Consider the following 20,015-nt stretch of genomic DNA (forward strand, 5'->3'; position numbering starts at 1 on the left):
GCCTGAGCAAGACATCGACCCATCACTGCCCCTGATGAGCAGCTGGCTCCATCGGTGTGTGACTTTGTGTATGAATAGGTCAATGAGAGGCAATAATTGCAAAAGCACCTCAAGTGGATACAACCCTGAAAAGCACCATGTAAATGTAGGTCAATTTTGCATTGACAGGCTGCTAAAGCTGCATCAGTATAATCTATTATGAGGAAACCAGTGAATTGGCCTAACCTGCCCAGACAAAGGGAGGGCTGAATGGCGCTGGCACCCTTGTAAAGCATGATGGAATTGTCTGTGACTTCCAAAGCCCCTTTTCTTATTTGCCTTGGAGCCACGGCGGAGGGCTGAAATAAGACTCTTTCAAACTGTGAAGAAGGTCCACATGCTTTTGCTGCCTCCATTTCCTCACAAAGCCCATTTCCTGTAACCGTGTATCTCTTCAACTATTTGTGGCTGCCGCATTGGAAAAGCCTCTCTCCTGCGGATTTTGTCCTCAATAGTTTTTCTCAATTTGCTCCTCGTCGCGGGTATCCTTCCTCCTGTGTTGCCCTCTGAACCTTTGTTTCGATTAATAAGAATCAATGAAGTACACATGTTTGTACACACACACACACACACACACACATACAACCTGAGGTTGGTGCAAACTGCACAGGGCTGAATATTTTATGGTAAATGCTTCATGTTTAGTGGTTTTATGTCGCTAAGCATGTGTGTGTGTGTGTGTGTGTGTGTGTGTTCACCTTCCACTGCACAAGGACTGAGGTGGTGGTGGTTGGTTTCACTGCAAGGATGACTGGAGGCTCATCAGGCACTGGAGAGAGAGAGAGAGAGAGAGAGAGAGAGAGAGAGAGAGAGAGAGAGAGAATGAGAAGACAACGCCCATTTACTACATCCCCATCGCCATGACTCCCTCCCCTCCTCTCCTCTCCTCCTCCCTCCCTTGCCTCCTTACCGTCCTGCAGAGTGGTGACAGCCTCGGTGTCTTTGCTGGGAGAGCTGTCCCCGATGTCGTTGGTAGCCAGCAGCCGCAGCTTGTAAGAGCTGAAGGGCTTGAGTCTGTGGGAATACACACGTGCAAATGTTAAAACATGCACACACACACAGTGTGAGAAGCAGCGATGGACGGGTATTATAAATGTGTTTTCAACTTTCACTCATTCTGTGAAAGTTGCAAGACATTTCAATGTTTCTATGGTTCTGAAAATTCAATCTGGAGTGAGGGGGCACCTGAACCGGGCACCATGAAACCAGGGGACAGAGGTAACTACCTCTCAATGCTAAATCCATTTCCTCCGTCTCCACAGCCGATCTCTGAACACACCGTGCCTCGACCGAGACCGTCCAAGGTGTGCTGAATAATAGTTGTTTTGGCGCTTTGCTAACGGCCTCTGCCAGCCGTATTTCAGCTTTTGCAACACTCTCACCTCCCGCACAAGCTGGACCTGTGTAACTAAAGGCATGGAAGCAATTTTTAGACCTTTTTTTATCGAACCGCTGTATCTGCCAGTGCCACTAACAATCAGCCACCAATCAACAGACTGTAGTCATCATGCACCGGGCAAAGTGCGATGCGATGTGGAACCTTTTCATGCAAATACTGTACAGGAGCCATTTTCTTTTTTTTTACTTCTACTTCCACACAGATTGGGAGAGCTGCCACTTGTTGTGGGGGTCCCTAGCAGCTCCCCTTTGATCTGTTGTTTACAAGGAGGATTCTTTAATTATTGGTGATAACAAGAGGGTTGGATGCCACCGCCTGGATCCTCCCAGAGCCCAGCTCACACAACAACATATTTCCAGACATTATTTGCTGAGTGGAGTCTGGGAGACTTCAGAAGACTGGTTTAAAATCATTCCCCAGGGGGGCCGCGAGAGGAGTGCCTGCTTGTTTAGTAATGAGCCCCAGATAAGGGACAGGAAGTAGCTCCATGGGATTGTGGGTGTTGTAGTGATGGTGGGGCGAGGGGTGGGGGGGTGCTGGGGGGGGCGAGCATCAAAGGCAACAGGCACAGAGTACCAGCAGCACACAGGGACTTCTGAGCAGGGTGTGTGTTTGTGTGTTTGTGTGGTTGCGTGAGGGTCCTTTGTGTGATCTTATGTGTGTGCATGTATGTGTGTGCATGCATGTGTGTGTATGTGTGTTTGTGTGTGTGTGTGTGTGCACGTGTGTGCATGCGAGGGCATATGTAGCCGCCTGAGGACTAGGATGTTTTTTGTATCAAAGATGTCTCGAAGGAAAACAACAATTATGGGTATACAACACTGACGAGGGCTCCTTTAAGAGATAGGATGGAAGTCGGTTTCTTCATTTAGAGCCGTCCAAGTGATGAAATGAGCTCCAACGCGGGGCCTCTAAGCTGCTAAACAACAACAAGCCAGTCATGGCAAATAGAGGGTTTTCCTGAACGCTGGGGGGGGGGGGGGGAAGAGAGGGAGGAGGAGGAGGAGGAGGAGGAGGAGGGGTGCATGCTGGGGGAAGACCATGCCCAGCATCTTAAGCAGATCTGATGGCTCAGGGAAGATGACACACAACCATTCTAAACCACACAGCATGATATTACTTGTAAACACCTGCCTTTGTACACGAGCACACACAGGCAGATACGCAAGCACTCAAAAACACACGCACTCACGCACAGATGCACACACACACACGCAAGAGCACACACACACACACACACACACTCCCATTCACACATGCATGCATGCACACACACACATACGCACTCACACACACACACATACACACACTAACAGTCACCTTGGCCGGAGCGGTTCGAAGGTGCCTTGCTCGAGTACCCTGGGAGGTGTTGAACTAGCAACAGGTCTAACTGATACTGCCGCGGTTCCATCACAAATGTCCACCCCTGCACACCATTCAAAGTGCACTGTGTCAACTAAAAGTGGAAATTACATTGGGTTGAATAAATATTTAAATTGTGTATACACAGGAATAGATGATTTGTTGCCGCGAGCCGTTCACCCCAGCCATGTTAAATAAAGGATGGTAAAAAAGACACCCGTAAAAAAGGGAATGGAATTTTAATATGGAGAGAGAGTACCAAGGTGCTACTTGGCAGAGAAACAAAGAGAGAGGAGGAGGGAAAGGGATAGAGACTATATATCTGAGAGAGACAGAGACAGAGAGAGAGGATACTTTATATATCTTCTCTAAAGAGAGAGAGAGAGAGAGAGAGAGAGAGAGAGAGAGAGAAGTTACTCTATATATCTTCTCTAAAGAGAGAAAGAGAGACAGAGACGGAGAGGTTACTTTATAAATCTTCTCTTAAGAGAGAGAGAGACAGAGAGAGATGACTATATGTATGTTCTCTAGAGGGAGAGAGATAGAGAGATAGAGAGAGTAAGAGAGAGAGTGTGAGAGAGGGATAGAGAGAGATGTCACTTTATATATCTTCTCTAAAGAGAGAAAGACAGAGAGATGACTTTATACATCTTCTCTAGAGAGCAAGTGAGAGAGAGAGAGGAGAGAGAGAGAGAGAGAGAGAGAGAGAGAGAGAGAGAGAGGGAGGGAGAGAGAGAGAGAGAGAGGGAGAGAGAGAGAGAGAGAGAGAGAGAGAAAAGGGAGAGACAGAGAGAGAGATAAAGCGAGACACATGAAGGGAGTCTGAGAACTTTGTCCCTGGAGTGATTTTTGTGTAATAAGGTAAATCAGATTCCTCTGCAACAGTGATTAACAGCCCACACTCCGCTCCGCTCCTCTGCGTATATTTCAATATTCCATATCTGTCTCATCTCGCTTGTTTTCATCCCATCAAAAAGCCTTTCTCCTCTCCACATGATGAATAAATAACGCTCCGTTCCCCACTCCTCCCGAGTTCTTCATCCTAACGTGGCCTGTTAACTCCATCTCTCTTCCGCTACCGCGTTCTCTCACACTCACACACACACCCACAAACACGCCCTCCAGCTGAGTTGGCTCGACTCAAAGTTCCCTCGCTGGCAAACGTTTTAATCAGGAAGAGATCAGCCGGGTGGGCGCGGGAAGGGGGGGGGCTTGGATGAAAAAATAACCATCAGAGGGTAAAAGTTAGGACTTTCAGGAGGGCGAGTTCAGCTCTGGTTTTGTGGGAATGGTGTAGTGCTGCACGCCTGTGCGTTCATACAAATTGCGCTAAGCAGTGAAGAGACAGGGCCGGCTACCAGCCCGGCTCTTACTTCAACCCGTAGCGCCAGGCAAAGCCCTGTGGCTCCGCTCTCATCATGTGGAGCGTTGAAGGCCAAACACTCTAACCCTTTCAAAGTGTAGGCGAAACCCCCTCGTTCTGGTCGGATCTAAATGCTGAGATTAAAAGAAAAACGCGTTCTAAAGTTCTCGGAAGAACGGCGTAGGAGTGTCAAGGTGACGACCCACGCTAACTTTGTGATTTTTTTTTTTGGTTCCATGACTGTGTATGGTCGTTATAATGAGCGAGGAAATGCCTATAGTGTAAAAGACCCAAAGTGTTCAAAATGCATAACACTCTCTCGGACTTTGCCCTGAACATCAACCGCCGCAGAGATGGCGGACTTCATGGAAACGCTGACCGTTGGTGTTTGAAAGAGACGGAGACGTTCAAAAACAGGATGGCAGAGATTGACAGAGATATAGGATTTAACTCCAATGTTCTCCAAAAAACTAATTAAATCTAAATCCAATTTTAGTAACAGTGAGAAAATGTCATGGATTACTATGTTGACGATCACATAAGACATATTGCCACGTTTGAAACCACACAAATATATGGGCTTCACTACCCCTTTAAAAACTGCTTTCGAGGACACCTATTTGATTGAGGAAACTCAGGAATCAGCTAGACAATGGCCTCCTTATTAACATGCATCTAAAACCTCAAACAAAAGACCCAATAGTGATGGTAAATAGATATTATCTCTCTAGATGTTAGATGACATCATATGTAATTGGACCTATTTGTGTGTGTGTGTGTGTGTGTGCGTGTGGTGTGTGCGTGTGTATGTGTGTGTACCTGTCCACGGTCCAGGAGCTCAGGTTGTGGGGTATGTCTGCGGTGTGTGTGCTCCACTCCCCGCTGGGCAGCTCCTTCATCTGCAGGGTGAAGTACCTCAGTGGGGAGGAGCCTGCGCTGCCCGTCACCCAGTGGAGGCGGAGCTTGCGAGACTCCACCTCCTCCTGCGGGATGGACAGCTTCCGGGGCGCCTGGGGTCGTTCTGGAGAGAGGGGGGAGAGGGGGAGGTGAAAAGTTAGGACAAAATGTACAGAGGGAGGAAGAGAGGTAGCAGGGGTGTGGGAGGGGATTAGGGAAATAAGATCAGGGGAACCTAGCGATGTAAAAACAACAAAAATGAATGAAAGTCAAATCCCCAGAGTGGATGCCATATGGTAATTTAAACAAAGTGATGCAGCATATTGTGGAGATAAAATACAAAGCCTTTGTATCTGGTGTATTGTACCAAACCTGTAGGCAAGGTGAAGGCTGGACTTGTACACACTTGAGAACACTACCGTGTCATCAAATATAAGAACATATTAGTGTGTGTTTGTGTGTTTGTGTGTGTGTTTGTTAGACTGAGATTTTCATTCAAGAGCTAAAAGTCTACTCAATCAATGAGGAATCTTTATAAAAATGTGTTTGCATAGTGATCAGGTGGGTGCTCCCCCACACACACACAAAATCAGATTCCGGAAAGCAAAACACACACACACACAAACATCGACACACATGAGTACAGAAACACACACTCCCACGCACACACACACACACACACACACACACACACACACACACACACACACACACACACACACACACACACACACAAGCACAGAGGGGTGTTACTATTTAATTTCAGGAGCAGCAGGTTATCGACTGAGCTCAGGAATAAAAGCGCTATCGATTCCCTCTGAAGTTTAATTAATCTGCACTTATGTACTCAAATACCCCACCCCCTTTTCATACACAGACACTAATGCAGTCATACCCACTCACACACACACTCACTCTCTTGCTCCTACATACTAACAAACACGCACACACTCTCTCTCGCTCACACATTCAAATGTACACACACACACACCTTTCGCTCACACATACAACCACACACACACACACACACACACACACACACACGCACACACACACTCGCTTTCGTTCACTCATCTAAATACAAAAACACACGCACCCATGCACACACACATGCACACACTCAACCTCCTCTCACAGCCCTCGCCCCAGGCCCCCCCTCCTTCCTCTCCACTCCTCCATCCATCCACCTCTCCCTCCCTCTCCCTCTCCCTCTCCCCAACCCTCTCTCCCTGGGGCCGGCCTCCGTCCGACAGCCCCCCCCCGTCAGTAACGACTGTCTATTCTAATGGGACATCTCATTAACTCCCCAACCCTCCCTCGTACTCCTGCCTGATACCCCCAGGACGGGGGGGGGGGGGGGGGGGGAGGACAAGAGGGGAGAATGGGAACAAGAAGGAGAATGAGAAGGGGCGAGAGACAGCTGGGGGAACGATGTGGACCGAGGAGGAAGTCATGTCATCAGCAGAGAGTTATGGGAAGGAGACGATCAAGGGGAAGTAGAGAGAGAGAGAGAGAGAGAGATAAAGAGAGAGCACAAGGGAGGAGGGGGGAGAGAGAGAGAAAGAGAGAGAGAGAGAGAGAGGGAGAGAGAGAGAGAGAGAAAGACGGATAGATAAAGATAGAGCACAGAAGAGGAGGGGAGAGAGTGAGAAAAAGAATGAAAGAGAGATATCAAGGGAAAGAACAGCAGAGGCGGGGAGAGAGAGAGAGCGGGAGAAAAATAGAAGAGGGGAGAGAGAGTGAGAGAGAGAGAGAAAGAGAGAGAGTGAAAGAGAGAGTGAAGAACAACAGAGGAGGAAGGGAGAGAGCGAGAGAGAGAGTGTATTGGTAGCGGCCAGAGTACAATCCATCCGGCACGGCCGTATTAACCTTGATCATGGATCCAACAGTGACCATGATTAATTCATGTTTTCACTAGTGATATCGACGATATTGATTCCGTTTAGGACGCCGTCTCCGATGCATTAACATGGAGCCCGTAGCGGGGGCCTAGCCTAGCAGCCCGCCGTGAGCCCCTGACCTCGCTGTTAAACCTCTCCTAGCAGGGGCGCTTCAGACACTGTACATGCCCACGTTGATCAATCCCATGGTAGCCTGACCCTTCCATCCACAGCGATTCCCGGGTGATTCAGCCACACACTGTACTAAGGAGCGGATGGGGGCTGGGCCATCTCGGCTCAAGGTTGTTTACTGGTAAGAACACGGAGGATCGAAACCCAGTGCGGTCGGACTGGGAGTCCGACGCGGCCAATCCTGCCTCTATCTAAAATCGACAGCACCTCTGGCACCGGTTAGAAAACCCTCTCTCTCCTTAAAGCCAGAGAAAACAAGCAAGACGGGCTCCTTGCCGAAGCTCGTCAGCTGCCCAGCGAAAGGAAATAATTAGGGAAGGAATACAAACAAATGCACGTGCACGTTAACAGCAGGTAATTATAGGATGTCTGAGGCTGAGGAATAGACAGCAGGTAAACACTGTGTACAAAAACACTTCCTCAATACACTTCCCTCTCCAGCCCTCAGATACACACACACACACACACACACACACACACACACACACACACACACATTAGCAGGCAGTGAGTAATTAAAAGGTGGCACCTAAGTTGCATTAGTTAAGGGAGAGAGAGAAGGAAAGAGAAAGAGAGAGAGAGAGAGTGAATGAGAGAAAAAGAGAGAAAGAGAGAGAACGGGAGAGAGAGAGAGAGAGAGAGAGAGAGAGAGTGAGAGAGAGACACACACATAGAAAGAGGGAGATAGAGGGAGAGATAGACAGAGACAGAGAGAGGGAGTTGGAAGGGTAGAAGGATGTTTCAATCCCTACTGTTTACACTCTATTTGCTCTGCATCAATACAGCTTGTTTGTTAAACGATTGCCTGCCCGCGGCCATATAAGATGTATGTGGGAGACAGGATGGTGTGGTGGTTAGTAGGCCGACAGGTAGGTGCTCCTTAAAGACATGCATCTGAATTCGTTGTTAATCACGTTGGACACAAGTTTCTTCTAAAAATCAGTGATATTAAATACACGGGAAATGTCCTGCGGTCCATAGTGTATAACACAGGTCACGTCTGTCACAATTCTGTCTATTGGTTGAGTCCATTTACACCCACACGTATATTGTGTATAAATATATCAGTACATTGTAAAGGAGTTTTACACACCTATAACCCGATATTGTTAATCATATAACATCTTCTGTTCAAGGATGTTGAACAGCATGAGGCTGAAAATATACCAGCCGTTGTTAAAATAAAGCCAGCACGGTTTTGAGCATTTAATAGCTCAGCTACTTGATAGCAAGACACATTTCCATTGTACGGCCCTTTCAATGTTCCCAATTCAATAGCACAGCCGGCTGCACTCACAGTTGGCTCTGTGTAAAAGCCAAGCAACAAAAGCAAAGGGAAAACAGTCCTTTTGACTAGCAGAACACTAACAGGCGCACGTTAAATAGACGAGGCGGAGACAGGCAGCCGAATCACCATTCGATTATATCCTAAATACAAATAATGGATCAACACTTTTGTAATATCGAGAAGTTTGGGTTTATGACTTTCAGATGAGGGATGCTGAACAATTTTCTGCTCCCCAGAAAATATTACATATTCATGAGAAATCACGACGTTGGTGTTTAGGAGGAGAACAGCGACTCATCAATCATTTGCGGGGGTTCTTGTGTAGGCCATAGATGATGTGTGAGGTGGTGTCAATGAGCTTTAGCTGTGTGTTGTTGTGTAGTTGAGCTATAATTATGTGTTGTTGTAGAGTCCAGCTATAGTAGTTTGTGGTGTACTTGAGCAATAGCTGTATGTGGTTGTGTAGTGGAGCTATAATTATGTGTTGTAGTATAGTCCAGCTATAGTTGTTTGTGGTGCAGTTGAGCTGTAGCTGTATGCTGTTAGAGAGTGAGGCTACAGTTGTGTGCCGTTGCAGAGTCCAGCTATATTTGTGTGTTGCTGTGCAATATAGCTATAAATGTGTGTCGTTGCGTGGTTCAGCAAGAGTTGGGATTTGTTGTAGAGTCCAGTTATTAGTGTGTTGGGTCATTGAGTTATAGTTGTGTTAGAGAGAGAGAGAGAGAGAGAGAGAGAGAGAGAAAAAAAGAGACACAGAGATGATAACAACTAGCAGAGCACATCGGAGCTGGGCTAGTCAGCATCACAGAGCCCACAATCAGCATGCAGCCACAGGAACACAACAACTCCGTTTCCTGGCTTTGAAAGCCCGGTTGTGAGCGCTGCAGTTGGGTGAACATCTGAATAATCCTTCACCGTGCTAGATAGTCGTGGAGACACAGATTTCATCAATAAGACTGGGTGGGGTCGGCTGGGGTAGACCCCCAGAAGTATAACCACTGGAAAGGTGCCAGAGCTGTGAACCAGGAGTGAAGCATGGCAACACAGCTAACTAAACGTGCCAGCATCGTTTTGCATCAGTAGCAATATATATATTTATTACACGTCTTCTCAATGCCGTGGAACGCTCCGTTCACTTGCTTGGGCCCATCACAACTTCCGGCGGTGAATTATATTTGATATTTCCCCGTTGCTAAGTATAATTGACTGCTGTCAAGGAAAACAAAGGATTTTTTGCCTCTAATGAAGTCTTTAGTATCTCTCCGCAAGTAGTCTGGTAACTTGTCAACCCCAGCGTCTTCGGTTGCTAAGCGATGTCAACGTCTTTGGCACACTATTTCTCTGCTGATCAACACTACGAATGCTGGTAACAAATAAATTGTAAAAAGACACACCGTGTGAAGTAATTTTTTAGTTTTGGCAAGTAGCCGTGTAATAAGCGGGATAATGTATAGAACGTCGCCGGTCATTATCGAATATGAACCCCTTCAGGGCTAAGCAAGACACCTCCGCTGCGCGTCGGTGTCCTGTTCGCCCTGTCGGGGGTTATTTTCCCGATAATGACCGGCGTTCTATACATTATCCCTTACATCTATAAACCAGACATACATATATTAGAACCTCCTTTAGAAAACTCAATCAAGTTTTTGATTAATACATATATATATAAATATATATATAAATGTAATGACTTGAGTGGGTTTTCTAAAAGAGGTTCTAATATATGTACAGTATGTGTGGTGCTCAAGACTTTGAATCTTTTAATTAATACTCATATAATTGTTGACCCGGTTGCAGTGATCCAAGTGGCCTATTTCCTTCAGAGTAGTCTACCGCCTGACATTAAAGGTGTAACTATTACCCCTTTCCCTATCTACAGCACAGGCACGGCAGGGTTCTTTCTCTTCAGCGAGTGGCTAACACCAAGCTTACTCGTTGAGTAATGATGGACTAGCTTTCTCAAGTAGTAGTCCAGAAATTAAGCTGTTGGCTTGCCCACACTCCTCCCTGATCAACACTGAAACCAAGAGCACTATAAAAGGCTCTGTCGTTGTCATTATAGGCTGAACAGCAACCGCTGCTTTCAAATGGATAATTTCTATTCAACTCAAACAGTGCGGTGAACTCGAGAACGGAATTAGGAATATCCTTGAAATTGGTCATATTCATTGTGAATTCAGCTTTCCGATGGTAAATGGACTGCATTTATATGGCGCTTTTGTAACCAGTGCCAACTCGAAGTGCTTTATAATCATTGCCTGACATTCACCAATTCGTACACACACCAACGACAGTGTCAACCTTGCAAGGCGACAGTCAACTTGTCGGGAGCAGTTAGGGTCAGATGTCTTGCTCAGGGACACCTGAACACTCAGCTAGGAGGAGCCGGGGATCGAACTAGCAACCTTCCATTTACAAGTCAACCTGGTACCTCCGGAGCCACTGCCGCCCTAGTGCTTTCCAATCCATATACTGGGGTTAAATAGTTGTACACGGGCCCATGAGGCACGAGACGTCCAGAGCTCTGTGGAGGGACTCACAGGGTGAGTGGACAGAGAGAGAGACATACACAATGGGCCCTATTTTAACGGTCTGAAACTCAATTGAGAAGCACCAAGCGCAAGTAGCTTTGTGGGCGGTTCTATGGCGATGTCGCTAATTTACCGGCGCAAAAAATTACTCTTGCGCCCGGCGCAAATCTAAAAAGGGTTGGTCTGAAGTAGCCTAATTACCCGTAGGTGTGGTTTGGGCGTAACGTGCAATAAACCAATGAGAGAGCCAGCTCCCATCCCCTTTAAGAGCCATGAGCGCATTTGAATCTCACAAGTTGATATTTTGACAGCGCAACTGCAGTCTCTGATGAGACAGATGCACATGAATTTCAAACTTCAAATGGCTCAGTTTATGGCCAAATAATACGGCCTAATTCAGACATGGAATAAGGTTGTTTTCCACAACTTCAGAAATACTGAGTCCTCAAATAAATTTCGGCAAAGAAAACTTATATGATATAACGTATGATATGTGGTAACTGTGGTTCTATTTAATGATATACGCAATACATTATAAACATCGTTTCTTATCAGTATTATAACATTATCGTTATCGACTTGTGTTCCTAATGTGCATGTGTCCCCCCGTTAATATACATTGCCATGGACTGTATTATGCGTTACGTGTTTAGCTTGCGTGTGTTTAAACAGATGGACGCACACACGCGCGCCCGCGTTCATTAATTCTTTTACACATACACACACGCGCGCCCGCATTCATTCATTCTTTTTAACACTCACTCGCAGTAAAACAATGTTTTCTCACGATCAAATACTCATCAATCCTAAAAGTTATGGGCATGTACACGATGTCTGTGTCAAGAAAATATGTGTTTGCTGTACAGTGTTTGCCGATGCATTGATTTAAAAGTACAACTTATTACCGCTGTATCAGCTGTTCTTTCCCAAATAATTTACCAAGAATGTGTGGCTAGGTAGATGAGAGAAGCAAAGAGTATGCGCGAGGTGCACAAGCAACATTATGCATGCGCCCTTAAAATAGCATCTAAACAACGCGCCCCTGAACTTAAACCAGGTATTTCCTGGTTTGTGGCGCAAGTGGTTTCTGAAACTGCAAAATAGCACCAGGGAAGGCGCAGGAGAGAAAAGAACGCTCTGTGCCAGTTGCAAACTAGCAACGACACATGCGCCAGTGATTAACGTAATTGCGCCGGATGCAAGATAGTGCCCTCTGAGAGAGAAGGAGATCATGAGAAATAGATGGGGAGAGAGAGAAGGGGGCGTGAGAGGAAGTGAGACAGTGAGAGAGAGAGAAAGAGACAGTGGGATAGAGAGAGAGAAAGAGAAAGATAGAGAGAGGGCGAGGGTGCTAGAGCGAGAGGAAGAGAGGGGGTGAGCGAGTGAGAGCCAATACCTGTGCTCGTATACACTTGCGAACAGATGCTCCCAGGTACTATCTGACAGAATCGACTTCTATATTTCCTAGGGAGATTGAGCCTTTATGAGCTGCACAAGTTTAACAGGCAACTGCAGATATGCTCGACAGGAATAATGGTGTGAATATAATAATATCAAATCTGATTCAAGGAAAACACCAGCTGGCAGAACAGAACGCGCTATCTTAAATCAAGACACCGAGCGTTCACAAGAAACTTCCCTATTCCGTTTCGATTGCCACCTTTTGTATGTATAAAGTACAGTTTAGCTCCATTTGGTCGCTTTATTAAGTAGGCACACAGGGCCAAACAACCAGGGAAATTGTGAGAGAAGGTTGTGTTGAGTATATTAAAGCCTACTGGATTTAAAGTTAAGGAAATCAAATATTGAAATCGGTTTGGTTCTGCTGAGCCAGTTTAAATTTATGTTTTTGCATTTCTCTATAATATATGAACGATTTTTGGGTCATTTCTGATTTAAACGGTAGTATGCTCGATGAACTGAAACACAGAAAAGTGAAATATCAGCCAGCCTGGAGCTATGAAATATGCTAATGGAGCTAAACGGAAATAATAAAATACCACTAGCAGGGCCTTACGTTGTTTGTATACGTAATGTGTTTAGACTGCGTTTCACCTACAGCGATTACCGGCTAAACATTTATTAAATCTCACAGATCGCTTCTCAACAACAATAGCTGAAGGAGGGAGGAGAAAAGCCAGGTGTACGTCCATGCACGTATACACAATCTCCATTCACAGCAAAAGCACCCAGGCTTGCTCCTTCTGCCACATGCGCCAGGTGTACACGCTAGTAGGCTGGCAGCAGCGGAATGCATCCAAAGAAAAAGACTACGCAGGGAATATTCAGTTTTAAATCAAAACGGCTCCATCCATCTCAAAATGGATACCCCCCCCCCATTATAAGGTGTCGGCCAACGCATAGTCGTGGATATGTGGTGATAGGGGGTTCTGACACGTGGGAGGGACATGTCTCTGAAAACCTAAAGGCTCAACAGGTGAAGTTCAAGTGTTTATTTTGCCACTTGTCCAAGCACAGGTGCACAGGGTCATTGGAATTCTTGTACGGTTCACTCAGTCAATGATTTTTAAGAGAAAAATAGCACGTATTATTAAACACATAGTAAAACAGTCCACAGAGTAAAAAGGTCCACACTCTTATAAATATACTAATAAGATAAATATGTAGTGCAAAAAATGTGAGGAGGCATGTCTGGTACCTCTGCGTTCGGTGGTGATGACCAGCGCCTCCTGGGTCTCTCCCCAGCCCAGAGCCGTGCGGCCCGTCAGCCTGAACAGGTAGTTCTGCTGGGGGGACAGACCCGTGACGGTGAACTGCCGGGCGTTGGAGCCCACCTCCACCGTGGTCCAGCGCTGAGGGTCCGCACTCTCCAGCCTATAGGAGATCTGGTAGCCTGGCAGGAAGAGGAGACCGGGTGAGCCAGGTGAACGTCTTACTGTGTGTGTGTGTGTGTGTGTGTGTGTGTGTGTGTGTGTGTGGGTGCGTGTGCGTGCGTGCGTGTGTGTGTGTGAGTGTGTGTGAATGTGTGTGGGGGTTGGAGGTCTTGGTGTGTGTGTGTGATTAAGAAGTGTGTGGGCATGTGTGTTTGTGTGTGTGTATTTGTGTGTGTGTGTGTGTGTGGATGACATTTGGAGATCAGAGATCATAAAAGGGCATTATATACACCATGTTTAACTGGAATATGGTTCTGGTCATAGTCACACGCACAAGCTCACATGGAGTTTGACTTCAATTCCAGAGTTTTCATCTGTCGATTCACACATGAATGGATGGTGCATTTCATGCCTTGCTTTACTTTCTCTCAATGGACGGCGTGTACCGCCGTCCAACACTAACTGGCAACAGAGAGCATCACTTCTCTCCCCCCAAACAGCGAGATAGGGGACACCTGGCCGGAGGGAGGAAAAGGCCCGGGAGCCATCTTAAAAGGAGCACGAGAACTGACGAGAGGGGAGAACGGGAGCAAGTGGCAAGAAGGAAGTGCTCGAGACCACGATCGACGAGAGGCTCACGGAGACCCTATAGATAGTGATTGTGTTCCCTGTCGGAGATCATTGCAATAAATGCCGAGTGGGGCTTAACCCTCTTTCAACGTGTGATTCGTACCTGGAACCCGGCACATTGGGAAGCGGGTTACCACAACACACACACACACACACACACACACACACACACACACACACACACACACACACACACACACACACACACTCACACTTCCCATGTGTAACCTTGGCTGTGACCCCTGTTATGTGCAGCGTATGTCCGTCTTGCGTTCACTAGGCCATGTAATTACAGCAACACACACACACACACACACACACACACACACACACAGACACACACACACACCCCCGGCCAGTGATCCTCAACAAAGCTACAGACCACTGCTCACTCACAAAGGCTGCAAACGTGAAGATCATATTAAACCATGCAGCTAACATAGATGTACAGAGACACACACGCACGTGTGCACACACACACACACACACACACACACACACACACACACACACACACACACACACAGACCATCGCCCCTCAGGTGTTTGTGACCCCATCCACAGACACACGCGTGAGACAAACGGCTGAGAGGCGATCATAAGTGTCAGGGTGGATTCTGGTGCGCCCAGAGCCACCAATCAGACCTGATTGTGGTGTTCCTAATTTGGTTGATAGTCTGATTGAATTCCAATGAGGGGAAGGGTGATTGTACAACTTCTTCCCCACAGCCCCTGACAGGATAAACTAGTGTGGCAGTAGTTTAACAGCATCCACGTCGTACGGTGAACACTCTAGTCAGCAGGCGTTAACCCATTACCGCTCTGAGGCGGTGTCGCCGTGGTTTCCGTCCGTGACCAAAAGCCTTTTCTACAACCTATAGCAATGAGCGCCATAGTATTGCATCTGCTCAGCCTTCGTTTCGAAGCAGAGCCGAGGCATGTCGTCCGCAGATCTCTCTCTCTCTCTCTCTCTCTCTCTCTCTCTCTCTCTCTCGGCTTTGGAGAACCCGTATTTTGTAGCGTTCTCTCGTCTCCAGTCCCACCCGAACAATATTGCCAGCTTCAAGTGTGTAAGCCTGTCACTTCGTAGGGAGAGGAAGTCGGCTTCCCAGAGGCGAAGGGCCGGGGGGAGAGGGGTGACAGATGAGTGCGACACGACTGCTAGGGATAACAAACACTGCGTGGGACTAAATTACATCACTTCCCGCTCGTGAAGATCTCCTCAGCAGCCTAATTAACAACAATGCTCGAAAAGAAACTGGGGGGTGGGGAGGGGGGTGTTATTTGTGATGAGGCAATGGCAGACTAGATAGGGAGAGAGAGAAAGCAGCTGATTAGAAAAGATTTGGGAAGAGCCTCTGACAAAGCCGTACTACTAGGATGTAATTTCAACTGCCACCGGGGAACACTTTAAAAGCCTTCAACCGCCCCGGCCATTACTAGGGCTGCTTGTGTGTGTAAGGGTGGATACCCTGCAGTGTCGTTGCATTTGAAACAAGTCACTTTGTGGCGCCAACAAGGGTAACAACAAAGTGAACGAGATCCATCTTTCCACTTTGTGTTTATTCCCCAGGGGTTAGACGACCGAGGATATCTGGGACAGCGATGAATTATGTGCTAACTACTACCCAACAAATGTGTATCTGATTAGGTTAACACATACACAAATACTCACACACACACACACACACACACACACACACACGCATGCACACAAACACACGCATGCACACGTACGCAGTGATGCATGCTCTCAGACGCAACAGCACACACACTGTGTCCTACCGTGTCCTTGTTCGACAAGGTGTGTGTGTGTGTGTGAGAGTCACCCACTAAGAGCTGTCACAGCTGGTTGGGACATGAACTGACTCCACTCCTACTCTCTCTGTTACATGGCCACACACACACACACACACACACACACACACACACACACACACACACACACACACACACACACACACACACACACACACACACACACACACACACCCCACGTGCCCTCCCTCACTGCTTGCTTAACATTGAAGACAAATACTGTACAGCACTCCCCCACAGACAAACACACACACACACACACACACACACACACACACACACACACACACACACACACAGACACACACAATCCCTCACACACACCCACGCCCCGCCATCATACAGACATGCACATACACACACACAAATACACACACACACACACACACGCACATCGACACTTCCTCACGTCCTCCCTCCATCAGCCTCGTCTCTGTTTCACATCTGGCTCATTAGTTTTGTTCTTCCCCTCCTCCACCTGACCCCCCATCCCTCCTCCTCCACCTGCCTGGTGCGATGGTGGACACGGCGCGTGGAGGTGGTGCTGGAGAAGCAGGTGTCTGCATGCATAATGGTGTCCGATTATGGTGACGCATGCATCGGGCTCCGCATCTACAGCCATACCACCTCAGCACCCTTGCATGGATATGGTGATTGATTCACACACACACACTGAGACACGTATGCACAAACACACGCATATGCACACATGCGTGGGTAGATGAACACACAAACGCACACACAAACACATGCACAAACACACACACACATATGCACATATGCGTGGATGGATGAACACAAATACACACACACCCACAGCTCGTGCGCACGAATAGACGCATGTGTGTCGACACACACCGAAACATATAAATGCACACACATACACACACACATGAATGCATACATTCAAAGAAACACACACACACACAAACACCCTTAACCATGCATGGACGCATGCACATACACACACAAACACAGACACACAGGGCTGCCCTTTGCTCTGGAAGGTCACTGGCCACAGCTGTAGGCTGCTCTCAGTGTCCAGGGTTAACTTCCTCCATTAAGTCCTTGGATAACAGTTACTGAGGTGCACGTGTACAGACACGCACGTATGTGTGTGTGTGTGTGTGTGTGTGTGTGTGTGTGTGTGTGTGTGTGTGTGTGTGAGAAAAGCCACAGTCTGATGTGGGCTCTGGCACATGTGCGAACGAAGAGATAACTGCTAACTGCTTCCAATCTAGGAGCTCACAGAAATGTTGTTCAGCGATAGACAATAAAGTGTTAAGGGGAGAGCCTGGATTATGATTGAACCATACTTTAGCGAGATCATCTGTGTGTGTGTGTGTGTGTGTAGGTGTGTGTGTGTGTGTGTGTGTGACTGTCTGTGTGTGTTAAATTACCTAGTATGATGCCGTTGGGGTTTGATGGAGGCTGCCAGACCACCCTGACCGATGTCAGTCGAACCTCTGGAAACACCATCCTGGCTGGGGATCCAGGCACTGTTGGGAGGAGGGGGGCGAGAGAGAGAGAGAGAGAGGGAGAGAGAGAGAGAGAGGAGAGAGAGAGAGAGAGAGAGAGAGAGAGAGAGAGAGAGAGAGAGAGAGAGAGAGAGACAGAGAGAGAGAGAGAGAGAGAGAGGATGGGGGACGAGTAGAGGGGGTAGAGGGAGAGAAGAGAGAGTAGGCCAGTTAGAGAGAGAGCGGCAGAGAGAGACAGAGAGAGACAGAGAGAGAATGGAAATGTGAAAACCCATCCGGCGCACACAGCAAAGTGGATGAGCAGGCAATGTCAACATGTGAAGCATGGTTCTTATAATGCACGGCACCTATGAATCTGCATATAGAGTCAAATGTGCTCTTAGACACACACAGACAGATAACACCTTATTTATTTTGAAAATGATTTTTCTAAAGGGGACTTGGCATAAGAATATGACATTCCTTCACACTATCTCCGTACTCCATAAAAGTACATGTTCCACATCACCAACCACATGCCATTGTGTGTGTATGACTGACAGACTGAACAGAGGTTCATTATACACTGCCGGGAATTGACTTCCCTTCTCTTGTTTCATCCTGAAATGAGAAAAACTTTTGGAACGTGACACATTTTGATGGATGGTGAACGTGTCATTTAATGTGTGTGTGTGTGTGTCTGTGTGTGTGTGCTTGTGTGTGTGATTGTGTGTGTGTGCGTGTGTGTCAATTGTACAATTCACAAAGAAAAGGGTAAGAGCACACACACACACACACACACACACACACACACACAAACACACGCACCCAGCCACACACACAAAGTCATACTGAATGGGTGGTGCGTTGATGGGTAAATAGACCCAGAACTCACCGTCTTCCTTGGTTCGGGTGAGTACGGGACTGCTGGGCGGTCCGTCGCCCAGCCGCGTGTAGGCCAGCACCTGCAACGCGTACAGCGTGTACTTCTCCAGCACACCGAACAGCAGGGTCCCGCTCCTCTCCCCTACCACCACCGAGACACTGGGGGGCGCTATTGAGTCTTTCTCTGCACACAACACCTTGACGCGCAGCCGCGCACAGTCAAAAAAAACGCACACACAAACACACAGAAACAAACAAACACATACACACAATACAATTTATATATATAAACAAATTACGGAAAAGTGTATAGTGCAAAAAAACTCAAAGTAATATAGAGATGTCAGAAAGTTCTCCAGGTTATGTAGTAAACAAGATGACGCTCACAGTCAGCAAAAACAAGAAAACAAGATTTAAAAAACATTTGTTTTTGGTGAAAAAAGGTCATTCTGCTCCCGTGTTTTGTGTTTCTGTCTATTGCTCATTATTAACAGGATATGGAAGACATTTCGTCTGCGTTCCTAACATTTAAGCCTTCATTTACAAGGAGAAGAGCAAACACGCACGCACGCACACACCCGCACAAGTGAGCACGCATTAGTCCGTATGTGAGCGTATGGACTCAGTAAATAGCTTTTAAAATCCGTTATAATCAGCGCAAGGAAAAACACAACCCATGGTTACAGGATATTACATTGTACAACCCAATATCAGTTTCCTTTCACCTTTTCATAAAGATGTGTGTGTGTGTTTGTGTGTGTGTGTTTGCATTTAACAGTGCGTGGGTGGGTGTGTGTGTGTGGAAAAACTATAATGTATGAGTGCTGAAGCAGGGATAATCGATCAGAAGGTGCGTATCAAGGAAGAAGGTTTTAGCAGGATTGTCTTGTGATCCGTGTGTGTAGGTTTGTGTGTGTGTGTGTGTGTGTGTGTGTGTGTGTGCTTGTGCTCTTGTGCTTGGTCACGTATGTGTGTGTGTGTGTGTGTGTGTGTGTGTGTGTGTACTCGAACGTGTTTGTGTGTGTGTAGGTTTTTGTGCATGTGCGTGTGTATGTGTGTGTGCAAGTTGGTCTGTGTGTGTGCGTGTGTGTGTATGTGTGTGTGTGTGTGTGTGTGTGTGTGTGCTCGAACGTGTTTGTGTGTGTGTAGGTTTTTGTGCATGTGCGTGTGTATGTGTGTGTGCAAGTTGGTCTGTGTGTGTGTGTGTGTGTGTGTGTGTGTGTGTGTGTGTGTGTGTGTGTGTGTGTACCTTATAACCCAGTATAACGCCGTTCTTCTGTGACCCAAGGACAGCAGCCCATTTGAGAAGAATCTTTGTGGAGCTCACCGCCTCTGCACTCACATTCACCGGCGCTCCCGACGGAACTACACACACGCACACGTACACACACACACACACACAAAAAACCCTACTCAGCACTTGTTCACCTTTCGAACCAA

The 20,015-nt window shown here is 47.1% G+C and overlaps 1 protein-coding gene across 1 annotated transcript in view; it reads right to left on the reverse strand.

Annotated features, from left to right (window-relative positions):
* LOC307070353 (protein sidekick-1-like) overlaps window positions 1-20,015 on the reverse strand; it is a gene marked incomplete at both ends in the record, with an annotated part of 237,560 nt that overhangs the window by 15,388 nt on the left and 202,157 nt on the right. The window contains 7 exons of the mRNA XM_079728783.1: window positions 738-808; window positions 950-1,053; window positions 4,983-5,184; window positions 13,611-13,805; window positions 17,634-17,732; window positions 18,586-18,772; window positions 19,825-19,940. Of these exons, the coding sequence (XP_079584909.1) occupies window positions 738-808; window positions 950-1,053; window positions 4,983-5,184; window positions 13,611-13,805; window positions 17,634-17,732; window positions 18,586-18,772; window positions 19,825-19,940 (974 nt within the window). The remainder of the gene's footprint in view (window positions 1-737; window positions 809-949; window positions 1,054-4,982; window positions 5,185-13,610; window positions 13,806-17,633; window positions 17,733-18,585; window positions 18,773-19,824; window positions 19,941-20,015) is intronic.

Source organism: Pollachius pollachius (genome assembly GCF_949987615.1).
Source record: "Pollachius pollachius genome assembly, chromosome: 2".
Taxonomy (NCBI): Eukaryota; Metazoa; Chordata; class Actinopteri; order Gadiformes; family Gadidae; genus Pollachius; species Pollachius pollachius.